This window comes from Myxine glutinosa, chromosome 5, assembly GCF_964187855.1.
Source record: "Myxine glutinosa chromosome 5, kmMyxGlut1.1, whole genome shotgun sequence".
Taxonomy (NCBI): Eukaryota; Metazoa; Chordata; class Myxini; order Myxiniformes; family Myxinidae; genus Myxine; species Myxine glutinosa.
This window is the reverse complement of record NC_136265.1, coordinates 74395363-74414724: the sequence shown is the minus strand read 5'-3', so window position 1 is coordinate 74414724 and position 19362 is coordinate 74395363. Positions and strand designations below refer to the sequence as shown.

The window sequence follows — 19362 nt, the reverse complement described above, 5'->3', positions numbered from 1 at the left end:
GGGGTCTTCGGGTCTTTTCAGTGTTCGGTCCTGTTGGTTTTTTCGGGGTCTTTACTGTCCTCGGGGCTTTTTGGGTGTTCAGGGTCTTTTGGGTCTTTGGGGTTTTTTCAGTCTTTGGGATATTTTGGGTCTTAGGGGTCTTTTCAGTTTTTGGGGTCTTTTCAGTTTTTGGGGTATTTTTAGTCTTTGGGGTCTTTTCAGTCTTTGGGGTCTTCAGGGTCTTTTCAGTGTTTGGGTCTTTTGGTTCTTCAGGGTCTTTTGGTTATTTGGGGTCTTTTGGGTCTTCGGGGCCTTTTGGGTGTTCGGGGCCTTTTGTGTGTTCGGGGCCTTTTGGGTGTTCGGGGCCTTTTGGGTGTTCGGGGCCTTTTGGGTGTTCGGGGCCTTTTGGGTGTTCGGGGTCTTTTGGGTGTTCGGGGCCTTTTGGGTGTTCGGGGCCTTTTGGGTGTTCGGGGCCTTTTGGGTGTTCGGGGTTTTTTGGGTGTTTGGGGTCTTTTCAGTCTTTGGGATATTTTAGGTCTTCGGGGCCTTTGGCCATCAACCAATGGGTGAAGTGCGGACATACATACATGTGTACATACATACATACAAGCACTTGCTCCATTATATATAGATTGCCAAATGTTATTATAATAGACTATTATGATGACAACATAATTATGTCTATACATATGTCCATACATATGTTATGTTAAATAGAGCAAACATATATTAGGCCGGCAACTTAGCATAACAATTGTGCATTTTGTGAGGAAAGCACCAAATTTGGTACACTAGTAGACTATCATATTATGAAAAGATCTGGATATTGGGCCATCTCGGATTCAGAGATTTGATTTTTGCAAGATTTCGATTCGATTGGGATCGAAGAGAACACCTTCTTCGTCTTCTGTACAGTGAAGTTGCCAGCCCTGAATTCTCTGGCTACATCTGGGTGCTTCATTGGGAGTGCAACCATGTCTCTCCGGTGAACAGGGACCCACCTGGCATAGTGTGTGTGGTCTAAGGCATGGAACCATGGGACCAGTTCCGTCAGGGCATCAAGGTACATCGTGAATGAAGCCTGCCGCAGAGAACGCACGTAGACCAGTACCAACATCTCTAGTTCCAGCACAGTTGCCCAGTACTGAAAGTTGGGAATGTCTTCTCCTCTCTGGTGACACCGGTCTTCGAACTCAGGCAGGTCTTCTGCATCATCAGCATATGTCATACAGTGGCGTTCATACGCACGGTGTTGCAGGATGTGCAGTGCCGCTGCAGTGATTTGATGAGCTCTTCCTGTGCGGGTGACGTGGGCAGCTCGCAGGAAGGAGTCGGCCGTCCCTGGCGTTGCAATCTCAGCTTGCAAATCTGCAAAATCTGCAAATCTTGCAAAAATCAAATCTCTGAATCTGAGATGGCCCAATATCCAGATCTTTTCATAATATGATAGTCTACTAGCGTGCCAAATTTGGTGCTTTCCTCACAAAATGCACAATTGTTATGCTATATTTAGCTTAGCTGCCGGACTATATGGTTATGTATGTCGTTATGGTTACTAGTGAGATACCCGTGCTACATGCAACGCACGGGTGGGAGGCCAGAAGCAAACAGACAATGCAGAAACGGCGAATGCTAAAGCATGAAACCAATAAATTCCACATTACTGTAGCAGTGTAGCATCTTCAGTCACACGTCGGACATGGACAGCAAGTTCGTGAAGGACTTCCATGAAAAACGTACCCGTTCGCAAACAAACGGGTACATTCACGTATAGAAACATCGATCGTGGGACCGTGGTGAATCTGAATATGGTGATCCGCAAATTTCACGTTTAGAAAGTAGAAACCATCACGGCATTTCGTCATTCACTTGAACTCGATATCTTTTTTCTTTCCAAACAGCATAACTCCAATCACAAATTAAATAGCATTAATATAAAAAATAAACTTTTTACAACATTCGTGACATAAACAAATATTTAAATCCTGATCTGAAGTTCCATACGGTTGGGTGAACACAATTACGAATTCAAAATCGTAATTGTATTCACTCAATTCCAATTATCAATTGATACTTTAACAAAACGATTAACGTTTAACGATTAAACATTACGATTGAATGAAAAGATTCCAGCAAGTATGTTGATCGGTTGGTTTGTCTGTCTGTCTGTCTTTGTCTGTCTGTCTGTTTGTCTGTCTGTGCGCAGCGCTACGTCTGCACCGTTGCACGGAGAATCGCCAAACTTTACACACATATTTGTCTTGCCCTGGAATAGACTGTGCCCAATTTTTAACTCTCTCAGCCCAAGGCCTCCATTATGATGTCATAATTTGACAATTCAGCTTGCAAATTTTGAGGAGAGCAGTTTGAGGAGAGCAGAGCTGCTGTTACCAACCAACCTATTTCGCTCTTTCACGAGCCTCGATCTTGTATACAAAAAAAAAAAAAAAAAAAAAAAAAAAAGTACAAAACTTCTTCCAATCAAGATGCAATTTCTTGAGCGCCATGTCGGCATAAACTGGTGGAGAAAAAAAAAAAAAATGACGACGTCATCGGTCACGTGGTTTGGCCGCCATCTTGGAAAAACCGAAAAACTTTCCACCTCTATATCTCCGAAAGTGCTGAATAGAAAAAATTTCGACATGGCTCATTGTAAAAAACTCTCCATGGGGAATAAAATATGTTAATGATGATGTCATAGGTGCCTCCATTATGACATCATAATTCGACAAGTACAAAACTTCATCCGATAAAGATGAAATTTCTTGAGCATCATCGAAAGCATAAATTAGTTCAGAAAACAAATAATGATGACATCATCGGTCATGTGGTTCAGCCACCATATTTGTCCAAAATGGCCGATAAAAAAGTACATCTGCCCAAGCCGACAAGGACCACCTACAACACTACAAAGATGCCCTCTCCCGCGCCCGCTCCGCCTACTACTCTCAAATTATCCACTCTGGCTCCGGAAACCCAAAAGCACTCTTCTCTACAATAAACAAACTCCTCAGCCCCCTGAACACCACCACCCAGTCATTCACAGTAGACAACTGCATCTCCTTCCTTTCATTCTTCCAACGCAAAGTTCAAAACATCTACAACAGCTTGACCACCGCCGCACCCGCTCCCCCTCAAACCACCTGCCCCCCCCCTTATCCTGCCATCCCCTGTCTCAATTCTCCCCAATCTCCCCTACTGACCTCTCTGAACTCCTCATAGGAATGAAAACTGCCACCTGCACTCTTGACCCCATCCCCTCCAGCTTTGTCAAGGCCTCCCTTCCTGCTCTCTCTCCACTTATCATTGCAACAATAAACTCCTCCCTGTCTGCAGGCATCGTCCCACCATCCCTCAAAATTGCTGCTGTTACCCCCATTCTGAAAAAACCTGGACTAAACCCTGACACCCTAAACAACTTCAGACCCATCTCCAACCTACCCTTTCTGTCGAAAGTTTTGGAACGCGCTGTAGCCGCTCAACTCAAACATCACCTCTCTGCCAATAACCTCCAATAACCTGTATGAAACATTCCAATCCGGATGCCGCTCCAACCACAGTACTGAAACTGCTCTCCTCAAAATCACCAACGACCTTCTCCTCTCCTCTGACGCTGGCAACCTCAACATTCTCATCCTCCTCGACCTCAGCACCGCCTTTGACACCATCGATCACACCATCCTCCTCACCCGACTTGAAACCACCTTTAACGTTACCGGCACTGCCCTCTCTTGGATTAAATCATACCTCTCTGACAGACGCCAGTTCATCTCCATCAATAACTGCAAATCCCCCACTGCTCCCCTCCCCCAAGGTATCCCCCAAGGTTCAGTTCTTGGCCCCCTCCTCTTCATCCTTTACCTGTCCCCCCTCGGTCACTTAATCCGCCGCCATGGGCTCCAATTCCACTGCTTCGCCGATGACATCCAGCTTTTCATCTCCACCAAGTCCATCTCCACCGCCACCCACTCTATCCTGACAAACTGCATCACTGAAATAAAATCCTGGCTTCAAATCAACTTCCTCAAACTTAACTATGATAAATCTGAAATAATCATCATTGGCCCAAAAACACTCACCAAATCCACCCATAACTTTGCCCTCAACATCGACGGTTTTCCAGTATCCACCTCCCCTCACATCCGGAATCTTGGCATCATCTTTGACCAAACCCTCTCCTTCGACAAATACACTAAACAGATCACAAAGACAGCCTTCTTTCACCTGAAAAACATTGCCCGTCTCCGTCCATCCCTCTCCTCCACAGCTGCAGAAACCCTCATCCACGCCTTCATCACCTCCCGTCTGGACTACTGCAATAGCCTCCTCTATGGTTCACCCTCAACAATCACCAATAAACGCCAATACATTCAGAACTCCGCTGCCCGTCTACTCACCCATTCCCGGACCCGTGACCACATCACCCCCATCCTTTACAAGCTTCACTGGCTCCCCATCTCCCAGAGAATCCAGTACAAAATCCTCCTCTTGACCTACAAAGCCCTCCATAACCTGGCCCCATCCTACCTGGCTGACCTCCTCTCCAGACACACTCCCAATCGCAACCTCCCTCTGCTGTTACCAACCTCCTGACCCCCCCCCCCCCCCCATCCGGACCAAATTCAGATCCTGGGCCCCCCCCCCCCCCCCATCCGGACCAAATTCAGATCCTGGGGGGACAGGGCCTTCTCCATCGCTGCTCCCACCCTCTGGAACTCGCTACCTCACACCATCAGAAACTCCTCCTCACTCACCACATTCAAATTCAAAACATCACTCAAGACCCACCTGTTCAACACTGCATTCAACATTTAACCCACAGCATTTAACCCCTGACTATCCCTTCTCCTTCTCCCTCCTTTTTGCTTTGAATATTTCCCTATTGATTCTTGTTTTTTGCAATTGTTTTTATGTTTTGATATGCATTTTGTTTTGCACTCTGTCAAAGCGTCTTTGGGCTCCCTGAAAAGCGCTATATAAAATAAATGCATTATTATTATTATTATTACATTCCGACAAGTCCTCGGTCTCTGACCGATTTTTCATTTGTTTGTCTGTACGCTCACTTATACTTGCCTACAGGTCACAATTTTAAACCGATCTTCACGAAACTTCACCAAATGGTAGAGTTCGTGGTCCGACAAAATCCTATATATTTTTGAGATCAAATGGTCAAAAGGTCAACGTCGGCCAAAGGTCAACCACTTTTTTCATATTCTAAAATGCTCAATTTTCATCCAATTGACTTGAAATTTGAATAAGATTTACATATCGGCCAACATAATTCAACCACCAACTATCTTTGAGATCAGCACCGGCCAAAAGGTCAACATAGGCCAAAGGTCAATCCCTTTTTTTGAATTCCTAAAATCCTCAATTTTCATCCAATTAACTTGAAATTTGAATGGGATTTATATATCAGCAAACTGAATTCAACCACCAACTATTTTTAAGATCACCATCAGTCATAGATCAACAACAATTTCAAATTTCTAAAATCCTCAATATTGATCCGATTCACTTGAAATTTGAATGGGATTTACATATCAGTTAACTGAATTCAACCAACAACTATTTTTGAGATCAGCATAGGCCAAAAGGTCAAATTAAGCCAAAGGTCAACCACTTTTTTCAAATTTCTAAAAGCCTCAATTTTCATCCGATTGACCTGATGATTTTCATGTCATCTTACTGAATTCAACCACCAATTATTTGAGAGGTCAAAAGGATGCTCCACTGAGTGCCATTCTGCTTTGTTCTCTTTTGCCAAGTGTCGCTCTTTGAGTGATTTTTCATGACTTGGCAAAAAAATAAATATTTTTTGCAAGTATGTTGATCACTCCGGTTTGTGTGTTTGTTTGTCTGTACGCTCACTTATACTTGCCTACAGGTCACAATTTTAAACCGATCTTCACGAAACTTTACCAAATGGTAGAGTTCGTGGTCCGACAAAATCCTATATATGTTTGAGGTCAAAAGGTCAAAAGGTCAACATAGGCCAAAAGTCAACCACTTTTTTCAAATTTCTAAAATCCTCAATTTTCATCTGATTGACTTGAAATTTGAACAGGATTTACATATCGGCGAGCTGAATTCAACCACCAACTATTTTTGAGATTAGCTTCGGCCAAAAGGTCAACATAGGCCAAAGGTCAACCACTTTTTTCAAATTTCTAAAATCCTCAATTTTCATCCAATTTACTTGAAATTTGAATAGGATTTACATATCGGCTGACTGAATTCAACCACCAACTATTTTTGAGATCACCGTCGGCGAAAAGGTCAACGTAGGCCAAATGTCAACCACCTTTTTCTCGTTCCTAAAATCCTCAATTTTCATCCGATTGACTTGAAATTTGAAAAGGATTTACATATCGGCGAACTGAATTCAACCACCAACTATTTTTGAGATCAACATAGGCCAAAAGGTCAACATAGGCCAAAGGTCAACTACTTTTTTTCAAGTTTCTAAAATCCTTCGTTTTCATCCGATTGACTGGAAATTTGAACTGGATTTTCATATCGGCTAACTGATTTCAAACACCAACTATTTTTGAGATCAGCATGGGCCAAAAGGTCAACATAAGCCAAAGGGCAACAACTATTTTGAATTTCTAAAATCTTCAATTTTCATCCGATTCACTTGAAATTTGAATGGGATTTACATATCAACAAACTAAATTCAACCACCAACTATTTTTTGAACCACCATCGGTTAAAGGTCAACAACAATTTCAAATTTCTAAAATCCTCAATTTTCATTCGATTGACTTGAAATTTGAAAAGGATTTACATATCAGCGAACTGAATTCAACCACAAACTATTTTTGAGATCAACATAGGCCAAAAGGTCAACATAGGCCAAAGGTCAACCACTTTTTATCAAGTTTCTAAAATCCTTAATTTTCATCCGATTGACTTGAAATTTGAATATGATTCTCATATCAGCGAACTGAATTCAAACACCAACTATTTTTGAGATCAGCATTGGCCAAAAGGTCAACATCGGCCAAAGGGAAACAACAATTTCGAATTTCTAAAATCCTCAATTTTCATCCGATTCACTTGAAATCTGAATTGGATTTACATATCACCAAACTAAATTCAACCACCAACTATTTTTGGGATCACCATCAGTCAAAGGTCAACAACAATTTCAAATTTTTAAAATCCTCAATTTTCATTCGATTCACTTGAAATTTGAATGGGATTTACGTATCAGTTAACTGAATTCAACCAACAACTATTTTTGAGATCAGCATAGGCCAAAAGGTCATAATAGGCAAAAGGTCAACCACTTTTTTCAAATTTTTTAATGCCTCAATTTTCTTCCGATTGACTTGAAATTAGAATTGGATTTTCATATCAGCTAACTGAATTCAACCATCAATTATATAAGAGGTCAAAAGGATGCTCTACTGAGTGCCATTCTGCTTTATTCTCTTTTGCCAAGTGTCGGTCCATGAGTGATTTTTCATATTGTATGTTTGTTTGTCTGTCCGCTCACTTATACTTGCTTACAGGTCACAATTTTAAACCGATCTTCACGAAATTTTACCAAATTGTAGAGTTTGTGGTCCGACAAAATGCTATATATTTTTGAGGTCAAAAGGTCAACATAGGCCAAAGGTCAAACACTTTTTACAAATCTCTAAAATCCTCAATTTTCATCCGATTGACTTGAAATTTCAAGAGGATTTGCACTTCTGATCAATGAATTCAACCACCAACTATTTTTGAGGTCAACATAGGCCAAATTTCGAAAATTGTCAATTTTATCAGATTAACTTAAACTTTGAAGACGATTTGCAGATCAGGTCACTGAATTCAACCACAAATTATTTTTGAGGTCAAAAGTATTCCCTACTGAGTGGCATTCTACTTTGTACTGTTTTGCCAAGTGTCACTCTACGAGTGATTTTTCATTTATTTATTTGGCATTGGGCGGTGTGCTTTGTAGCTCGACTTGTTTACGAGATTTTTTCCCTCCTTTTTCATTTGTCAATGTTAAATTGAGATATCAAAGTCGTGAGTTAAATAAGAATTCTATTTTTAACTTGTCAGATGACAAATGGATTGAGGATGAGACATTTCTTTTTGTGACAATGCTCGCTTGGGTTTTGACCAAATTAACTTGCAAAACTCTTCTCTTTTTTTTTCATTGGATTCACTCGTTTATCCCTTTTGTTCCTGCAATACAATGTCACATGGTTTCCAGATGAAGCTCCTCGGGTGAAGATGGAACCCTTCCAGAGTAACTCTCTTCAAACCTCTCAGGATGCTTTGTGCTCTGAGCATATAAAGCAGGAACCATGTGATTCTCCTCCGGCAGAGACAAGCAAAGCTGATCAGCTGCTCGAAGGTAAGCCGAGTTGCACAGAGAAGATATCGCACTATGTTTACCTGTTTGGTTTATTTTCCCGAATAAATTATTTATTTCCAATCCTTGTAGAATTGTAGATTCAAAGCGTTTCCATACATGGGCTGTTTTTATGTCAACCAGACAGGGAACTTTTCTGAGTCAGTTGTCCAACTCAAATCCCATGAGATCTGCGGAAAGAATTTGTAACAATGAATGACGCACACCAATTATCTTCTTCCTGATGCACATTAACACAATACACATTGTTGAAAAAGAAACTTTTGTGATGACATGGGTTTAAGCCCTGCTCGAGAGAATGCCAATCCCCTCTCCACTTCAAGCTTTCCCCAGCTTCATGGAAAATGACACCGAGAAGAACAATCTCACCAACAAAGCTTTGCTCCTTGGAGACAATGTCCCTGTCCATCCTACGCAGATGTAAGACTGGTTCGATAATCCAATATGTTTTGAAGCCCTTTCGTCCAGTGATCTGCAACCTTTTTCTCGTGGTGGGCCAGATCAACATCGGGTTGTCCGGGCATGGGACGGAACGATAACCGAGTAGTCGTTAGAGGTGAGAAGAGTTTGGTTTTAATTTCCAGTTAATTTCCAAAGTGAGGTCTGTGTGCAGTTTGAACAGTGAATGCCATGGTTTTCGTGTTGGTCTGTCAGTGTGAGCTCTGTGCCTGCATTTTTGTATGTGGCATGGCGAGGGTGATACTATCCTGGAAAAAGCAGAGGATGGAAGGGCAGAAATGAGATGGTAGAAGATAAAGAGACAAAAGACCTGTCTGTGATGGGTAAGTGATAGGCCCATAACCTCTGCTTCATTGCATGTCATTCCAATAATCTTGGACGTCATGGTTTCCACGGCCTCAAGCTGAGCAAGGTGTAATGCAGGGGTGCCAGCCCAGATAGGAGAGCAGTCTATCAAGCTGCAGATGAATGATGGATTCCATGACCTTACTGATGACTGAAAGTAAGTGGATGCATTTTCCACATGAGTTGTCGAGGCCAAAGGTTAGAAAATCATTGGTTGAGGCACAAAATCTACCCTTGCTGAGGATAGGTTGGTGAAGGTTTGGTCTTTTTATTGTCCCTCCTTCATCGTATTGGACTGAAACAGAATGATGTTCTGTTTCCGGTTAGTTTTTATTTCATGTTATTAATGCGCAATTGCCTGGTTTTGTGTGTGTGCTGCATTATCATAAGGAACATAGGGGAAATAAGAGAGGCAGTTACATACAGGGGATGAACCATTAATCCCTAACTAATTAACATAACCCCACCCCTCGTCATGGGAACAATTATACACTCACGCGACATCCGGCCTGACTTACAGTGCATTCAAAAACTATTCAGACCCCTTCACTTTTTGTACACCGCTCCTTTCCGATGCCATCTCAAGGCATTGCAAAACGTCATTGCCAGGCAGCGAAGGGGGCTCGGCAGTGACGCACTCTGAAAGGGAGTTTTCACTCTGGTTGTTTGTTTGTTGTACACCGCTCCTTTCCGATGCCATCTTCAGGCATTGCAAATCGTCATTGCTGGGCACCGGCAGTGACGGGGCTCGGCAGTGACGCACGCTAAAAGGGAGTACTCAGTTTTCACTCTGGTTGTTTGTTTTCTTTCTTTCTTTCTTGTTGTACACCGCACCTTTCCTATGCCATCTCCAGGCATTGCAAATCGTCATTGCTGGGCACCAAAGGGGGCTCGGCAGTGACGCACGCTGGAAGGGAGTACTCAGTTTTCACTCTGGTTGTTTGTTTGTTTTCTTGCTTTCTTGGTTGTCCGGGCAATATCTCAGCCATCCTTCAAGCTAAGAAGCTGAAATTTCGGCACAATAGTGAGCAAGTCCTTTGTCAAAAACGGTATTTTTTGTTTTTTGATGAATCAATTAATTGAGGAGTTATTTAATTATTAACGATTAATTAAGTACTTATTTAATTAATGGAATTTCCTTTCTCTTCTGACCATTAACTCAGGCACCTTTTAAGTTAGGAAGCTGATATTTGGACATGCCAATGACCAGGTGATTTGGCTGCAAAGGCTATTTTTGATTTATTAATTAATCAATCAATTAATTAATCGATTAGTTATTTAATTATTCGATTACTGACTAAAAATTATTTTTTTTAAGTCGCAGATTCTGATGAAATGGTGGTGGTTTATGGGTTCTCTGACCGAATTGATTAATAATTTAATATTTTATAATTATTATTTATTTCTTTTCATTATTAATCATTTATTTATTTTCTTTCTCATTTGGCCAATATCTCAGGCACCTTTTGAGCTGGGAAGCTAATATTTGGACATGACTGACCAAATGATGTGGCTTTCAAGGATATTTTTGATTTATTGATTAATCATTTAATCGATTAATTATTTAATTATTCGATGAATGACCTAATTAATAATTTTTTTAAGTTACAGATTCGGATGAAATGGTGGTGGTTTATCAAGGATATTTTTGATTTATTGATAAATCATTTCATCGATTAATTATTTATTGATTAATCGTTTATTTATTGATTAATCAATTAATTATTTAATTTTTAATAATAACCTATTTAATTAAATTTCTAAAAGATACATCTTCGGATGAAGCACTAGTGGTTTAGTTATGCTATTAGCCAATTGATTAAGAAAATATTTTGTGATAATCTTTTATTGATTTTAATTATACAATTAATCAATCAATTAGTGTACACCTCTCCCTCCCAATGCAGCCTCTATGAGCTGCACTGCGGTATTGCCGGGCGCCGGAGGCGCCCCGGCAATGCCGCGCTGTAGGATATTTAATTATTTGGCATGGGGGCGGTGTACTTTGAATGTATGTGTACTTGTTTTCTTTCTCATCTGGCCAATATCTCAGGCAACTTTTGAGCTGGGAAGCTAATATTTGGACATGACAGTGACCAAGTGATGTGGCTATCAAGGATATTTTTGATTTATTGATTAATCATTTAATCGCTTAATTATTTATTGATTAATCAATGAATTACTTATTGATTAATCAATTAATTATTTAATTTTTTATTAATGACTTATTTGATTAAATTTCTAAAAGATACATCTTCGGATGAAGCACTAGTGGTTTTGTTATGGTATTAGCCAATTGATTAAGAAAATATTTTGTGATAATCTTTTATTGATTTTAATTATACAATTAATCAATCAATTAGTGTACACCTCTCCCTCCCAATGCAGCCTCTATGAGCTGCACTGCGGTATTGCCGGGCGCCGGAGGCGCCCCGGCAATGCCACGCTGTAGGATATTTAATTATTTGACATGGGGGTGGTGTACTTTGAATGCATCTGTACTTGTTTGTTTTCTTGTTTTCTTTCTTGTTTGTTTGTCCGGACAATATCTCAGCCATCCTTTGAGCTAGGAAGCTGAAATTTCGGCACAGTCGTGAGCAAGTCCTTTGTCAAAAACTGTATTTTTTGTTTTTTGAATAATCAATTAATTAAGGAGTTATTTAATTATTAGCGATTAATTAAGTGCTTATTTCATTAATTAAATTTCCTTTCTCTTCTGACCATTAACTCAGGCACCTTTTGAGTTAGGAAGCTGATATTTGGACATGCCAATGACCAGGTGATTTGGCTGCAAATGCTATTTTTGATTTATTAATTAATCAATTAATCGATTAATTATTTAATTATTTGATTAATGACTATTTTTTTAATTTCTTTTTTAATTACAAAAAATCTGATGAAATGGTGGTGGTTAATGTGTTCTCTGACCGAATTGATTAATAATTTAATTTTTTATGATTATTATTTATTTATTTTCATTATTAATCATTTATTTATTTTCTTTCTCATTTGGCCAATATCTCAGGAACCTTTTGAGCTCGGAAGCTAATATTTGGACATGACAGTGACCAAGTGATGTGGCTATCAAGGATATTTTTGATTTATTGATTAAACATTTAATCGATTAATTATTTATTGATTAATCGATTAATTAATTTATTGAGTAATCAATTAATTATTTAATTTTTTATTAATGACTTATTTAATTAAATTTCTAAGAGATACATCTTCGGATGAAGCACTTGTGGTTTAGTTATGTGATTAGCCATTTGATTATGAAAATATTTTGTGATAGTCTTTTATTGATTTTAATTATACAATTAATCAATCAATTTGTGTACACCTCTCCCTCCCAATGCAGCCTCAATGAGCTGCACTGTGGTATTGCCGGGCGCTAGAGGCGCCCCGGCAATGCCGCGCTGTAGGATATTTAATTATTTGGCATGGGGGCGGTGTACTTTGAATGTATCTGTACTTGTTTCAAATTTTGTTGTTTCAGCTTTTTGCTGAAATCGTTTAAATTCATTTTTTCCCTCATCAATCTTCACTCAATACCCAATAATGACAAAGAGAAAACATGATTTTAGAAAGTTTTGCAAATTTATTAAAAAGAAAAAAATGAAATATCACATTGACATAAGTATTCATACCCTTTGCTATGACACTTGAAATTTAGCTCAGGTGCCTCCCATTTCTCTTGATCATATTTGAGATGTTTCTACACCTTGATTGGAGTCCACCTGTGGGAAATTCAATTGATTGGACATGATTTGGAAATGCACACACCTGTCTATATAATGTCTCACAGCTGACAATGCATATCAGAGCAAAAACCAAGCCATGAGGTCGAAGGAACTGCCTGCAGAGCTCAGAGACAGGATTGTGACGAGGCACAGATTTGGGGAAGCCCACAAAAAAATCTCTGCTGCATTGAAGGTTCCCAAGAGCACAGTGGCCACCATAATTCTTAAATGGAAGAGGTTTGGAACAGCCAGGACTCTTTCTCGAGCTGGCCTCCCGGCCAAACTGAGCAATCGGGGGAGAAGGGCCTTGGTAAGAGAGGTGACCAATAAGCCGATGGTCACTCTGGCTGAGCTCCAGAGATCATGTGTGTAGATGGGAGAAACTTCCAGAAGGACAACCATCACTGCAACACTCCACCGATCTGGGCTTTATGGCAGAGTGGCCAGACGGAAGCCAAACAGTTCAATCTTGGTTTCATCTGACCACAGAATTTTGTTTCTCACAGTCTCGAGTCCTTTCGGTGCTTTTTTGCAAACTCCAAGCGGGCTTTCATGTGTCTTTCACTGAGGAGAGGCTTTACAGTTATACCTGGCTCTAAGGTAATCATTTGCCTACCCCCACAAGCGTGACAATATAAACAAGCATTCTAAGTATTGCGCTGCAATCCATGTCCCCTACCGGCAGTCTGTCGTCCGGAAAACTGTTCGAGAAATTACCAAGGGTTATTTACCCACAGGTTCTGAATCGTTCCCAATCGCTAATTACCTCAGGACGGGCTCACATGTGATTCGCACTCGGGACTTCAATTTATACACCTTGCAGACAGGTCAGCAGAGGCACGAGAAAATAAGTTGTTGATAAAGAACCTTTCGAGTCGCTAAATATCATTAATTTATTATATTTTCCGGTTCACGATCAATGATCGATGTGTATATCATGCTCAATATGTTGATGTTCAATATATATGTATATCATGCTCAATCTCAATTTGTATATCAACATGTTGCTCGGCTTGGCTCTGCCCCTCCTGAAAGCGCGCGCTGTGTCGCGCTTTTGACGTTTGTGAGACGAGGCTGAGGGCACGCGCGGTGCGGCTTGAGGAGAACTCTAGAATTAATAAAGTGCCATAACTTTGTCAAAAATGATCGAAACGTCGTGAAGTTCGAACTTGATCTGTAAATTATCATGAGGAAACCATGTACGTTACCAAGTTTGAAACCATTAGCATTAAGAGTTTAGAAAAAAAGTCCGGAAAACTGTTCTTTGCGTGACAGACTGACAGACTGACAGACTGACAGACTGACAGACTGACAGACTGACAGACTGACAGACTGACAGACTGACAGACTGACAGACTGACAGACTGACAGACTGACAGACTGACAGACTGACTGACTGACAGACTGACTGATGGAATGATGGACTGATGGACAGACGGAGGGACGGCGTGCAAACCTATAGTCCCCTCCGGTGTATACCGGTAGGGGACTAATAAGGACCACACATTACACCTTGTTATTTTCTGCTGCCAGAATAATCGAATAACCTCTGGTAAGGTCACTTGTGTTTACTCGGTCACTGTCAGATACATTTTGGAAAATTCTGCCATTTTTGAATCCTTGATATTGAGCTTGTCCATTGAATGAAGGACAGAAATATGGCAAATGCTTCATCTAATCTGCCTGAAATATTATCAATTATCCAACATTTTGAAGTTTTGGTCAATTTTGAATACTTTTTGTGATTTTTCTTTTCAGTGAAACAAATGAAACTGGTTTCTTGTTACAACTGTTCTCAGTTGTTCTGCTCAGAGGTTTTAAATCATCACATGACACAGAATGTTTGTCAAGAAACCGACACGTTTAGCACCACGTCTTCCAACCGCAGTTGTAAAAGCTGTGCAAAGACTCTCAAGAATATCCAAGGAAGTAAGAGACCACACAAATGTTCTGTTTGTGGTAAGGACTTTTTTTATTCATCGCATTTGCGTCAACATCAACGGATACACACCGGAGAGAAGCCTTACAAGTGTTCTATATGTCTTGAAGCATTTGTTTATCGAGCAACTTTCATAAGTCATCAAAGAAGACATATGGGAGAGAAGCCTTGCAAGTGTTCTGTGTGTTTTAAGGCATTTCCTCAGAGAGCAACATTAATAAGGCATCAAAAAATACACACAGAAAAGAAACCCTACAAGTGTTCCGTTTGCAACAAGGACTTTGCTTTTTCATCACAATTGCATCAACATCAAAGAATACACACAGGAGAGAAGCCCAACAAGTGTTCCATTTGCAACAAGGATTTTGCTTCTTCATCCCGTTTGCATCAACATCAAAAAATGCACACGGGAGAGAATCTACACAAGTGCTCTGTGTGTTTCAAGGCATTTGTTGATAAAAGCAAATTAAAAATGCATCAAAGGATACACACAGGAGAGAAGCCTTTCAAGTGTTCTGTTTGTAACAAGGATTTTGTTGGTTTATCAAATTTGCGCCGACATAATACAATTCACACGGGAGAGAAGCCGTATAAGTGTTCTGTGTGTTTTAAGGCATTTGGTGAAAAAGAAAAATTAAAAAGGCATCAAATGATACACACAGAAGAGAAGCCTTACAAGTGTTCTGTTTGCAACAAAGATTTTGTTTGTTCATCATCTTTGCATCAACATCAAAAAATTCACACTGGAGAGAAGCCATACAAGTGCTCTGTGTGTTTCAAGGCATTTGTTGATAAAAGCAAATTAAAAATGCATCAAAGGATACACACAGGAGAGAAGCCTTACAAGTGTTCTGTTTGTAACAAGGATTTTGTTGGTTTATCAAGTTTGCGCCGACATAAAAAAATTCACACGGGAGAGAAGCCGTTTCAGTGTTCTGTTTGTTTTAAGGCATTTGGTGATAAAGAAAAATTAAAAAGGCATCAATGGATACACACAGAAGAGAAGCCTTACAAGTGTTCTGTTTGCAACAAAGATTTTGTTTGTTCATCATCTTTGCATCAACATCAAAAAATTCACACTGGAGAGAGGCCGTACAAGTGTTCTGTGTGTCTTAAGGCCTTTGGTGATCAAGGCAAATTAAAAATGCATCAAAGAATACACACCGGAGAGAAGCCGTACAAATGTTCTCTGTGTTTTAAGGCATTTGGTGAACAAGGCAAATTAAAAATGCATCAAAGGATACACACAGGAGAGAAGCCTTACAAGTGTTCTGTGTGTCCTGAGGCATTTATTCAAAGAGGAACACTAACATATCACGAAAAAATTCACACGGGAGAGAAGCCTTACAAGTGTTCTGTTTGCAACAAAGATTTTGTTTGTTTATCACATTTGCAGCGACATCAAAGAATTCACACGGGAGAGAAGCCACACAAGTGCTCTGTGTGTTTTAAAGCATTTGTTGAGAAAGGAACATTGACATATCACGAAAAACTACACACGGGAGAGAAGCCTTCTTACAAGTGTTCTCTTTGCAACAAGTATTTTGCTTCTTCATCATATTTGCATCAACATCAAAAAATGCACACAGGAGAGAAGCCACACAAGTGTTCTGTGTGTTTTAAGGCGTTTGGTCATAAAGCAACATTAAGAGATCATCTGAGACTACACACAGGAGAGAAGCCTTACAAGTGTTCTGTTTGCAACAAAGATTTTGTTTGTTCATCACAGTTGCACCGACATAAAAAAATTCACACGGGAGAGAAGCCGTATAAGTGTTCTGTGTGTCTTAAGGCATTTGGTGATCAAGGCAAATTAAAAATGCATCAAAAGACACACACAGGAGAGAAGCCTGACAAGTGTTCGGTGTGTTCTAAGGCATTTGGTGATCAAGGCAAATTAAAAATGCATCAAAGGATACACACAGCAGAGAAGCCTTACAAGTGTTCTGTTTGCAACAAAGATTTTGTTTGTTCATCACAGTTGCACCGACATCAAAAAATTCACTCGGGAGAGAAGCCGTACAAGTGTTCTGTGTGCAGCAAGGATTTTAGAATTTCCTCATCAATGAAAAAACATGAAAGAATTCACACGGGAGAGAAGCCACACAAGTGTTCTGTTTGCAACAAAGATTTTGTTTGTTCATCACAGTTGCACCGACATCAAAAAATGCACACAGGAGAGAAGCCACACAAGTGCTCTGTGTGTTTTAAGGCATTTGTTCAGAGACGAACATTGACATATCACGAAAAACTACACACATGAGAGAAGCCACACAAGTGTTCTGTTGGTTTTAAGGCATTTGGTGATCAAGGCAAATTAACAGTGCATCAAAGGATACACACAGGAGAGAAACCTTACAAGTGTTCTGTTTGCAACAAAGATTTTGTTTGTTCATCACATTTGCACCGACATCAAAAAATTCACACGGGAGAAAAGCCACACAAGTGCTCTGTGTGTTTTAAGGCATTTGTTCAGAGAGGAACATTGACATATCACGAAAAGCTACACACGGGAGAGAAGCCTTGCAAGTGTTCTCTTTGCAACAAGGATTTTGCTTGTTCATCATATTTGCATCAACATCAAAAAATGCACACAGGAGAGAAGCTGCACAAGTGTTCTGTGTGTCTTAAGGCCTTTCCTCTTTCGCATACTTTGAAGATGCATCAAAGAATACATACGGGAGAGAAGCCGTACAAATGTTCTGTGTGTTTTAAGGCATTTGGTGATCAAGGCATATTAAAAAAGCATCAAAGGATACACACAGGAGAGAAGCCTTACAAGTGTTCTGTGTGTCTTTAGGCATTTGGTGATCAAGGCATATTAAAAAAGCATCAAAGGATACACATGGGAGAGAAGCCTTACAAGTGTTCTGTTTGCAACAAGAATTTTCTTTGTTCATCACATTTGCACCGACATCAAAAAATTCACACGGGAGAGAAGTCGCACAAGTGTTCTGTGTGTCTTAAGGCCTTTCCTCTTTCGCATACTTTGAAGATGCATCAAAGAATACATACGGGAGAGAAGCCGTACAAATGTTTGGTTTGCAACAAGGATTTTGTTTATTCATCACATTTGCACCGACATCAAAAGATTCACACGGGAGAGAAGCCTTACAAGTGTTCTGATTGCAAGAAGGATTTTTTTCATGCATCACATTTGCACCGACATCTTAGAAGTTCCCATGGGAGAGAAGCCTAAAAGTGCTCTGTGTGTCTTAAGGTATTTTGTTCAAAGATCAATTTGATTCAATCCGAATTGGTAAAATCATCATTAAGGCACCAGTCATTTCAACATGCATTCACCAATTTTAAATGTTGTTTTGTATTCTCCTTTTTTTTCCACATCCCTCATTTTACAACCAGCATTGAAGTCTACGTTTTTCTATCTGGGATCCTTAAATGAAAATCTTCATTAACTGTGGAAAGTCTTTTTTGTGGTCAAGTAGAGGTACAGTCGTGGCCAAAAATATTGGCACCCTCACTCGTTTTTCAAATAATGCACCATTTCTTCCAGAAAGTTGTTGAAATTAAAAAATCTTTTGGTATCCACATATGTATTTCTTTGGTTTGCGGTGGAACAAAACAAAAAAAAGCTGAAAAAATTACTAAATCAGTGCTTATTCCACACAGAAATCCTAAAATGGCCCAGACAATATTATTGGCACCTTTTCAAAGTTGTTAGAAATGATTAAATTTCAAGCCGGTGATTCTCCTTTACTTTGGAATTGAACTCACTTGCGTTGAGTTGCAGGTGCCTGCAATATAAAAATCCCTCATTCAACCAGTTTGAACAGAGAAAAGGAGTCATTATGCTCTTTTGTGTCACTTTGCAGCGCACTGAGCATGTAGAAAATAAAGAAAACCAGAGAATTGTCTGAGGAGATCAGACACAACATTGTAGCCAAGCATGGACAATCTCAAGGCTACAAGTCCATCTCCAGATACCTTGATGTTCCTGTGTCCACCGCACGCAATGTTATCAGGAAATGTAAGGCCCTTGGCACTGATACCCAACCTCACTGGACGTGGCTGCAAGAGAAAACTTGATCGAAGACCTTCAGACACAAGGTACGGCAGTTTCAACTCGCACCATCTGTTGCCAACTCAATGAAAGGGTTTTCTATGGTAGGAGACCCAGGAGGACCCCACTGCTGAGAGAGAGGCCCAAAACACACATGAACAAGCCAAAATCCCTCTGGGAGAATGTCCTGTGGACAGATGAGACCAAATTAGAGCTTTCTGATGAAGCACATCATCTCTATGTTTAGAGAAAACAAAATGAAGCCGCCAAAGAAAAGAACACCTTCCCTACATTTAAGCATGGAGGAGGTTCAGTGATGTTTTGGGGTTGCTGTGCTGCCTCTGGCACTGGGTGCCCTGAATGTGTGCATGGCATCATGAAATCAGGAGATTACTAAGGTATTTTGGAGCACAATGTTTAACCCAGTGACAGAAAGCTGGGTCTCCGTCGAAGGTCATGTGTCTTGCAGCAGGCCAATGACCCCAAACACACTTCA

The 19362-nt window shown here is 40.1% G+C and overlaps 1 protein-coding gene and 1 long non-coding RNA gene across 2 annotated transcripts in view; one reads left to right on the top strand and one right to left on the bottom strand.

Annotated features, from left to right (window-relative positions):
- The window catches only part of LOC137428511 (uncharacterized), a 50867-nt gene extending 33222 nt beyond the window's left edge, over positions 1–17645 (top strand). Inside the window, exons 3-5 of the mRNA XM_078777076.1 lie at positions 8198–8341; positions 14665–16877; positions 17142–17645. Of these exons, the coding sequence (XP_078633202.1) occupies positions 8198–8341; positions 14665–16877; positions 17142–17645 (2861 nt within the window). The remainder of the gene's footprint in view (positions 1–8197; positions 8342–14664; positions 16878–17141) is intronic.
- The window catches only part of LOC144892311 (uncharacterized), a 137949-nt gene that overhangs the window by 53657 nt on the left and 64930 nt on the right, over positions 1–19362 (bottom strand). The window lies entirely within an intron of this gene.